At 43.7% G+C, this 10686-nt stretch overlaps 1 protein-coding gene across 1 annotated transcript in view; it reads left to right on the top strand.

Moving 5' to 3' along the window:
• Positions 1–8808, top strand: part of LOC144770457 (uncharacterized) — a 178538-nt gene extending 169730 nt beyond the window's left edge. Inside the window, exon 3 of the mRNA XM_078654982.1 lies at positions 8394–8808. Coding sequence (XP_078511108.1) covers positions 8394–8556 — 163 coding nt within the window. The 3' untranslated portion in view covers positions 8557–8808. The remainder of the gene's footprint in view (positions 1–8393) is intronic.
• The last annotated feature ends 1878 nt before the right edge of the window (positions 8809–10686 follow it).

Consider the following 10686-nt stretch of genomic DNA (forward strand, 5'->3'; position numbering starts at 1 on the left):
ATGGTTTCAGTTCTTGGAAATGTGGCCTCTCGAGAGTGCCGTTTGGACATGCTTGATACATCAGTATTAGAAGAAATAACAGATGGACCCTCAGACATTGACCATGAGATTCGTCCGTGCCTGATGAAGTCAGCAAAAGAAATTGCTTGGCACAGTTTGGTTGATAATGTGTTTCACATATTCAGGTACATCCTTTGATTTATAACGGGTTTACTTTTTCCGAACCTGTGTATCTCTCCAGTTGTAGTAAGTCCCTGTTGCAGAGTATCAGACTGACATGTAGAATAGTTAGTGTTTTTGCCAATGGACCGACCATTTTCTGGTCCCCTTTTCTTGGCAGGCCGGGAATGATTTTCCCCGAACACCGGCTTTGTATACTTATGATAGAGCCTGGTCCAAGCTACCTCTTGATAACTGGACGTATAAGCTTGAACAGACTGCCCCCCTTCATGACCCTGACCCTGTGAGGGCGGACGAAAACTTCAGGAGCTGGCTTGATAGCTCACTGGATGTGATTCTGCCGAAGAAAAGAATCGAGAAAAAGGGTAGAGTGTCCAAATCCTCTTGGTATATCTCCCGGAACTTAGAGCGCAAAGGAAAGAGTGTAAGAAACTCAAACGTATTTGGAGGAAAGACTGGGCGGACTACAGTAAGGTAGCATATCGTGGGACGATCAGAGCCTACAAAGTCTCCCTCAAGAATGCCAAGAGCGCATTTTTTGAAGAGAGAATCAGGATCTCCTCCAATTCATCGAGAGAAACATTCCAGATTATTAAGGAACTATTAAAGATCCCTGACCCCCCCGTTGGCCCCGGACATCTCGGGAGCAAAATGTAACCAGCTTGCAGTCTTCTTCGATTCAAAAATTCAAAATATTTTTAAAAACTCTGCCGCAATCTGAGGACACTCTAGATCTTGGCGACAAGTGTCAGGGGCTTGGTCCACAGATGAATATCTTTGCTCCAGTTGCAGTAGAAGAGGTGCAAAAAAGCTTAGAAGCTATGAAAAGCGGTTTCTGCTACCATTTCACCTCTTGCTACTGACATAATTAATGCCTCTCTTTGTCAAGGCATTGTTCCCCCTAGCTGGAAGGGTGCGATTGTAAAAGCCCTTTAAAAAAAGCCCCAGATGGATCCTACAGAACTGTCCAACTTCAGGCCTATTTCACTGTTACCAGGACTCTGTAAAATTGCAGAGAAAATGGTGAACCAGCAATTATCCTCTTTTCTGGAATCCAATGAGTTACTCCGGAGATCGCAGACAGGCTTTCGACCTGGACAGGGAACGGAAGCTGCCCTTATAGCAGTTATGGAAGAAGCGAGGTGCATCTTGGATTCAGGAGGATCAGTGGTATTGATCCTCCTGGATCTAAGTGCAGCCTTCGACACGGTTAACCACCGTATCCTAATTCAGCGCCTATCCAACATCGGAGTCTCACGGCACGGCATTTGCATGGTTAACTTCCTTCCTTGACAAACGGACTTATCAAGTGTGGGAAGGAAATGCACGTTCCAGTCGGATCCCCCTCCAGTGTGGTGTGCCACAGGGCTCTTCATTTAGCCCTACTCTATTCAACGTGTACATGTCCCCACTGGAGGAGGTGGTTGCTCCATTTGGGATAAAAATAGTGAGTTATGCTGATGCACACAACTTGTCGTCTCACTTGCCCAATCGGGCCAAAGTTCTGGAAATCTTCATTCATGCCTTGCTGAAATACATATGTGGATGAGTAAGTCTGCACTTTAATTAAATGGCTCAAAAAACGAGCTAATGCTTCTGGGGCATAAGATGACATCATTGCCTGATGCCATCTGGCCGGCCTGTATGGGAGACCCCCCGCTTCCAAAAAATGAAATCAAAAGTTTAGGAGTCTGGATTGATCAGGACCTTTCATTTAAAATTCAAGCCAAGAAAACTGCTGGCATCTGCTTTGGCTTGCTTCGTTCAGCCCGTAAGGTCCTTCCCCTTCTTCCCTCCCCCTCAAAGAAACTTCTGATTCAGGGGCTGATTCTGTCACGGCTGGATTTCAGCAATGCCCTGCACCTGGTCGCTCCAGAAGCGACTATCAACAAGTTACAATACATTCAGAACTCAGCAGCCAGGCTGCTGACAGGCACCCGAACAAGGGCATCAGCGAAACCAGCACTCAGAATGCTGCACTGGCTGCCTATTCGCGAAAGGATAAAGTTTAAATCCCTTTGCATTGCCCATAAATCGTTACAAGGTAAGGGGCCCCCTATTTTGAAGAACCTCGTGCTCCCGTACAAAGCTAACAGGCCCCTTCGCTCAGATCATGACTGCTTAGCCAAAATTCATAGAGCAAAAAGGGCGCGTTCAGGTGGACGACGGTTCTCCATCAGTGCAGCAACCCTGTTGAATTCTCTACCGCTGAAGCTTAGAGCTGAAACAAGCCTTCTTCAATTTCGGAAGCTCCTAAAAACCTTTCTGTTTCCTCAGGGCCCCTAATCTCACTTTCGGTTCTCAGTAGTCTGGGTTCTATAGCGCGGGGACGCTCCAGGGTAACCATGCGCTCTATAAATCCGCATCCAATCCAAGTAAACACAATATTTTAAATGGCATTATCAGCCTCAATACGGAGACAATGAAGAACTATCAAAGTTATGTTGTATGCTTATGGTGCTGAGTATTTTATTGTAATTGCATGTAAATAGCGCTTACTACCCCTGATGAGGCGTCGAAGCTCTTTATCGGGGAATAGCATGCTACTCCAGAACCCATAAACGATTAGTGTTGAATTAGTATAGTGAAATATGAAAGTAATTTGAGTGGTGGATAGGTTAGTCAGTTATTTGGATTCAGAAGGATAGCAAGGGATTCAAGAGGGGAAAAAGGTTTATATTTATATAGCGTTTGTTACCGCAGATGAGGCGCCAACACGCTTTTTCGGGGAGTAGCATGCTACTCCAGAACCCATAAAGGATTAGTGTTGAATTAGTATTGTGGAATATGAAAGTAATTTGAGTGGTGGATAGGTTAGTCAGTCATTTGGATTCAGATGGATAGCGAGGGATTGAAGAGGGAAAAAGGTTTGCATTTATATAGTGTTTGTTAACCCCTGATGGGGTGTTGAAGCCCTTTATTGGCGAGTAGCACGCTGCTCCGGAACCCATAATGTTGTCTTTGTTGTTGTGTTAGAAGCCTTTTAACAGCTTCAAAGTGACAATTATTAGAGCTACAGTGCAAAAGCTCAGTCCAGTGCACCAATGCAAATTAGAAATCCAGTTGGCCTGCGACCTCCTGGGCAATAGTCTGTAGGAATGTATTCTTGTCATGATCAGTCCGACTAGATGAGTTCAGGGACACAATGGAACACCAAGCCTTTTTTGTAAATAAATAACACACTCAAAATAGCACTAAGAAACAGAGGATGAACTCTAAAATTTGTATCGTATTTTTGAAACCCAAGCTGAGTACATAACATATGAACTGTAACCACACAGAAGGGGAAATTAATGCAGCAATGCATGACATGACCAGCGAATACAATATTAAGATTCCAAACAAGGTTAGTAAATTCCTAGCGTCCTAATACGCTATAACTACTTCTAGGCGCTGTGTTAAATTTTAGCAGAAAATGGCTATCCTATAAATTGAGTTTTTTTAGATGAATCACACAGAATACCTTCCTTCTGTAAAAAAAAAAAAAAAAGTTGCTGTTTAGCGCAGCTTTCGCATGGAAATGATAAGCAGTGCAAGGCTGCAGGGCTCTTCTCCTGTGCTTCCGGAGCATCTCCCAACCTCTAGCTTGACAGTCCAGGGGTGCAGCCCCCTCAATTACAGGTCAGATACCTGCTTTTTTATAATATCTAATCTGATGATATCTGATCTGTTTTATCTCATATTTATAAAATAAAATAGCACTTGGAGAAACTGAAGCATCAACAAGACTCATAAAATATGGTGATAAATGCGTGGTATTCATTTACATATAGATAATATGCTCCTATAACTATAACAATAAAAACACGTCACCTTCCAATGCAAACGTCCATGACAACGCCCATAATGAAAACAATAATGATATGTCACCCTAGATAGAAGGGGGCATGATACTAATGCTTCTACGCCTATCTAACGCATCACACTTTCTGGTAAAAGAATTTAAAGAATTTGAAGCAGGCTCCTAATGAACACAGGAGAGGTCTGAACGTGCCATGTCACAGAGGTTTCACCATTTGTTGCAATATGGTGCCCTCCTGTGGTCATTGTGGGAATATTGTGTGGCAGCTGTTGAAATGAGCTAAAAGGTGGTGTCAGTCCGCTTTGCATTGAGGGATAGATACAAGCATGCAATTTGGGGAACTCGACAATATTCACTTTCGCTAGTTGTATTAATATTAGTGTCGATACAATTATTGTTTGGTCATGGAGGCGTATATTTGTATTCTTTTTATGATGTCTAGCTGCTGCTTCTATCCTGCATGTGAATCCAATCTTCCTGGAGCTGAAATGTCGTGCTGAATGTGTATCTCGATAGAAACACTGATTGACCTGAAAATGAAAAATAAGAGTTTTTTTAAATAAAAAAATCCATACATATCAATCACATGGCAATTCTGAAGGCTCGGCCGCACATGCCTTGCAGAAAATGGACTTTCCCCTGAATTTTGAAAGAGGTTAATTGAAAAAGGAAAAGTGAGCATATCAAAGCTTTGTAACAATGAGTTTCAAAATAACAATTTTGGAAAATATTTCGAATGAAAAATAAAAACAATAACGGTAATAAATCCCATTTGTTTCAAGTAAGATTTTTGAAGTTTCATAAAAATGACAAACGCGGACAATCATAAAGATACAACTACAAGCACTCCCAAAACTAGTAGGTCTGGCCTTGCAAAGCTGATGTGACGGTTTTCACTTACTTTGGTTTTAGTGCATGCAGGTGCCACGGAAATTAAAAGGAAAACTATGGAAATCTGCATCACGCAAAGGCTGCCGCCTTATTCTTGAATTATAACTGCTGTTTTACAAGTGATGTTTTTCAAACAAACACGTATCAATTTCACCATGCCTTTTATTATTATTGTTATTATTATTAACATTGGCAGAAAGGCAGCAAGAATAAATCACCTCTTAACCAATGGCTCAAATCATAGCCGCCTGCAATGTTCCCTCATGCTGCTCGCTGTGGGCAATATGTAAATGACAATTTAACAGAACATTTCAACATATGTATGTTATGTATGATATTTGGAATTTGTTAGAAATGGGGGTCTCTAGTTGGCAGAGCTTATTCCTTTGACCAAATAGGGACCCTTGCTTCTAGTCAGGGCAAGGGGGAAACACACTGTTGAGAACCCCTGCTCACCCCTTTGGTAGCTTGGCATGAGCAGACAGGCTTATCCCCAAGGCAATGTGTAAAGTATTTGCACCAACACCCACAGTAATACAGTGATACACCACAAATGGGCACCACACAGGTTATTTACAAAAATATAAATATCTTTATCTGATTAGGCAAGCTCAAAACGACATAAAGTCAACATACATAAGTAATCCTTTCTTTAGAAATGTTCTTTGGAATGCTCTTGTAAAAATAAATGAACTTGTAGAATTTGTATTTTGCACTCCTCATGAAAACTTGATAGAAATATCGCCACTTGGTTCTCCGGGGTTAATTACAGGGTCTAACCCCTGAAACATGACCAGCAAGAAGTGTCACACACAACTGCCCCCGGTACCGCCGCTAACAGCTGTGTGAGTACGGGCCGGCTGATGCAGTCCCCAACAACCGATTTAATCCTTAGGACACAGGGAACTGTCCTCACAGCTCTGCCGGACCAGGCCGTCACCGGGTAGGCCCTCAGCAACAAGACCGCTCTCGCAGACCCGTACCCCACCCGCAGCCCTCCCACCAATACCGTCTCGGGCGCATGCTCTGATTGCTGACCGGAGCCTTTACCTGTGGTAATGAGGTCTCGTCTGTGGTCCGTGCTTGGGACGCGTCCTGGGGGTGGAGAGTCCTCTTCTTGTTGGTATTGCATGGGGGGGACCGGGGCGTCAACCCAGCATCACGTTTCCACCGTGATGCTGGGTTGACATGCTGCTGGGCGGCTTCCTGATCCTTTGTGACGCATCTTGGGAGAAGCCCCGGTTGCTAGGCTATGCCTCGCGGCCAGGGGTCGCAGCACGGCTCACTTCTCCTCCCACAGCGGCTTTGCTGATAGCACACCCGCCGCACTTCAATGATTCTGCAGACGGGCACGGTGCTAACCGAGTTAGGGGCACCACAGGCACACGGTGTGGTGGAGCACTGGCTCCACGGTGCTTGTCGATGCAGACAGGGCCGGCCGCAGACATGCACCGTCGAGGTTGGGGAACCTTGTAACCTCCAAATAATGCGACACGCTTTTCAAAGAACACCAGCTGTAGGTGTAGACATGGCTACAGCTTTGTAGGGATGATCTTGGAAAGAGGCGTTCTTGGGAACTTTGATGTGCCTGAGTTCCCACAACAGGAGGCCAGCTCTCCTCAGGCCCTTGGAGACCCTTGTCTTCAGAAGAACAAAGCACACAGCACAGTTCCTCTTCCAGTAGGGGGACACAGCACACAACAGCAAGTCCCTTAGTCCTCTTCCTCAGCAGAAACAGCAACTGCAGGTCAGCCCCCTAGACACACAGCAATGGCAGCACTTTTCCTCAGTCTTCTTCAGCTGTTCTCTTTGGCAGGGATTCCTTCTTGATCACAAAGTTTCCTAGTCTAAAGTTTAGGGGTTTCACCTCTGATATTTATACCCCAAAAGTCTTTGTTCTTCATGTGCGAGGGGTCCTGAACCCAGTCCAAACCAGTTCTGGGTGCACTCTGCCAGTGCACATCTTCTTTCTTTGTGAGTGTGGGCCAGGACCATCAGACGCACCGCAGGAGTTGAAGCCAGCATTGTGGAAGGCAGGCACAGCACTATTAAGGCCCAGGTGCTACTCCTCCCACCACTCCTAATGCAGATAGGTCTATTCAGCCTAGTGCTGACTCACCCTGCCTCCTGGAGCCACCACAGCCCCTGTTACTCACAAACCAGACAGTCAATCCACAAACAGGCAGAGGCACACAGAAAGGTTGAACAAGAAAATAGCCACTTTCTAAAAGTGCTATTTTCAAACACTGAATTTAAAAACCATCCTTTCTAAAAGATGTGCTATTAAATTCTGAGTTCAGGGGTACCAGATTTCAATTTTCTATCTTGCTTCTATGGGAAGATATGCAGGTAAACATGTTACACAGCATTCCCCGTTCTGTCCTATGGGCAAGATAGCCTTTCAATAGTGAAAAATGAAATTGGCAGTATTTCACTATCATAACATGTCACCCACACTAGTACATATCCTAATTTTGACATGCACTGCACCCTGCCTACGGGGTACCTTGGGCCTGCCATAGGGGTGTCCAATGTGTAAGAAAAGGGTAGGGCTAGGCTTGGCAATTGGGTACACTGGCCAGGACAACATGGCAGTTAACAAAGTTTTCAGCTCTACCCATGTGGGTGGCACAATCAGCCCTGCAAGCCCATGAGTAGCATTTGAATTACCAGCCCTGGTACACTCAGTGCACTCAACTAGGGACCTACCATTAAAACAAATAAGCCAATCATGGATAACCAATCACAATAACAATTTGCACAGACAGCATATGCACTTTCGCACTGATCAGCAGTGGTAAAGTGCCCAGAGTCCCATAGCCAACAACCACAGGTCAGGAAAAAATAGAAGGAAGAAGCAAAAAAGTTCTTGGGGCTAAGCCTGCAAAAAGGGCCATTTCCAACAGAACTACAATAGACTGGCGATGAAAAGAATGAACAGGGAATTGTGTCATTGGGCTAGGATTAGGGATCAGGCAGAGAGAGACATTGTTGTAAAGGCACAGGCCATGTTCCCATTGTAAGGCAAAGAGTTAAAGGCAATGGGACACAGGCAGTTGATGTGAATGCCTGAGCAATGGGTATGGTTGCTCCTCATAATAGAAAATAATGTTTTAATTGGTACATAAGAGAAGGTGATTCAACCTCATCCTTGGCTGAAGTGCCAGTGTGTGTGAGAAGGTAAACAAAATGACTAGTGCACACAAGACATGGAAATAAGATGCAGAGCCATAGCATATCTATTAACGAGAAAAAATGTTTACACATTTTGGAAAATTCCACTGCTTTGTTTCAAACGTTTTTGTAATTAATTGAAACGTACTGCTTTTCTAAGTTTAGAGTTCAACTTTTAATGACAGATCCAAACAAATTCTACCTGGATAATGAAATTGACCCTTTCCACATGCTATGTTTAATGATTTCGGGCAGGGCCCTGCTCCTCTTCCGTTTTGAAGTGCTCCAGGGTTGTACCTGCCTTCTCATGTCTCATTCTCCTCTTTTTATCATTATGTTGTTTCAGACTCTCAACCTACCACCGGCTGCGGAAGCTCTTAAGGAACCACGCCTACATCAGCTGGCCCGAGGATCCCGCCCAGGCAGAGCCCTTCTGGGTGAAGCTTCGAGCAGAGCTGGACTCGGGGGTCACCCGAGAGCAGGCCATGCAGCTTGGCATCACCATATGACTTTGAAACTCAATTTCAGTACAGGAAACCCCAATGCGCACAGCATTGGAAATCCGGAGGATATTTGAGTGTTTTCCATCAGTGTCATAATGGAACGCGGACTTTATTTGTAATGTGCAAAGGCTTCGGATTTTGGGTAACTTTGACTAATAGCAAAAGGTCTTGCAAACTTGAATTGACAAAGTGCAACCGTATAATAAATTCTTTATTGTTCAGTTAATAAAAACCGTTACAATATACCAATTCATAAAATACTTTCCTTTGCATACTATTATACATAAAATACGAGTTTAAAACGACCATTGGTTAAAAAGATAAAAGCACAGCTACAGATGTTTTTTTAATGCAATTTGGTAAGTTATGAATTCAACTTTTTATTTTTTTATCCTTTACATGTGTTCTCGGTATTCATAAATAGTTTCGGAAACAAGTTCTAAATCAGCCAGTGCGGTTCGCAATATCAAAGTTCAAAAGTTCGGACTTGTGTTAGCTTTTCAGTAAATTTTCAAAGTTGATTACATATTTGATTATTCGACAAATGAATTGTGGATCCGCTGAGTCCAACGCATTTAATATCGCTGAGCGGCATGTGCGAATACCTTTTTCGTTAAACTTTTCCCGTAGTAGACTCCGGCGATCACGCTCCAGCACTGGACAAATGCAGATCAGGTGAATGATGTCTTGCACTGCAGCGCCACATAGATTACAATCCTTCGGGCCCGGAGTCCACGAGCCAGGTTGATCGGCGTTTGTTGGCAATTTTCCCATGCGTAGCTTCAGCTACTTTAGTTTTAAATGGGGAGGAAAGCGAGGCCTAGATAATCATCTGGTACCGGACTTTTGTAGGATTGTATTATCATCCATGCATGTGCACGGCATCTTAATGTTGTTTTGTCTTCGATCAACAAGTGCATATTGACTGGTTTTTTTACGATCTGCTTAAATGCTGTTACTGGTAACTTCCTTTGCCACACAGATGTCATCTCAGTGCTTTTCAGGGAGGAGTTTAGGTACTTCGCATAATGAGATTTGGAGTTGCTTTGCAGGGCTTCCCAAATAGCAGAGTTAATTTCTATATCGCGGTTGAGCCAGATGTAGTACCAAAATTTAATTGACTCATATCTTTTATGCAATATTTGGGACTGCAATCCAAATTCGAGACGTACCTGTGCTGGTGAAGCATCGCACGGTAAACAAAATACACGTTTGTACACTCTTGTTTGGATATTATCTAATAGCGGTGCATTTCTTCCATTATGTGCCACACTGCCGTAAGCTATCTTTGGAAGTAGCTTGGCTTTGATAACTGTAATAAGGTGGGTGAACAAGGGACCTTTTAGCTGTTTGGATAAGCTGCAGAATGCATGCAATAGAGCTGTTCCCTTCTTTTCGATAGCATCGAAGTGCGTGGAGAATGTGAACCATCTATCCAGATATATCCCCAGATATTTGTAGCTGTCCACTACTTCCAGGTTCATGTTGTCAATTGTAAAGTTCAGATGTTTAGTACGACGATTCGTTATAATCATGACCTTAGTTTTTTTACTGTTTATTTCCATCAGATTCTTTTTGGTGTATTCAGCCAGCTCATGCATTAGACGTTGCAGCCCTATTTTCGTTTGACTAAGGAGGACAACATTGTCTGCGTAGGATAGATGCGTAAGGGGCAAAGTTCTTAGCCGTGGGGGATGTGCATTGACCCCATCTAACCTTGGTGTCAAATCAGCCATCAATAAATTAAACAGATGAGGGGCCAAGACGCAGCCTTGTTTTAATCAACCACTAGTTGTGATCTTCCTTGTTAGCCTTCGGCCGTTATCGATCTTGACCTGCATCCAGGTGTTGGCATAAAGGTCCATTATTGGGTTTAAGATCGTGTCCGGCAGGCCCTGTTGCTTTAGTTTGGCCCATAATGTTTGTCGGCTAACACGATCAAAGGCCGACTTGAAGTCCACAAAACATAGATGTAGTGCTTGACGGTCTTGTAGGCTTTTTTCAGCAATCAGACTTATTGCTATGACATTTGCCATTGTGCCTGTTCCACGCCGAAACCCTGACTGATTTGCGGGGATTTTATTATTATCATCGGACCATTTTAAAAGGTCGGTTAGCACCAATGAAGCATAATAT

This window comes from Lissotriton helveticus, chromosome 7 (assembly GCF_964261635.1).
Source record: "Lissotriton helveticus chromosome 7, aLisHel1.1, whole genome shotgun sequence".
Taxonomy (NCBI): Eukaryota; Metazoa; Chordata; class Amphibia; order Caudata; family Salamandridae; genus Lissotriton; species Lissotriton helveticus.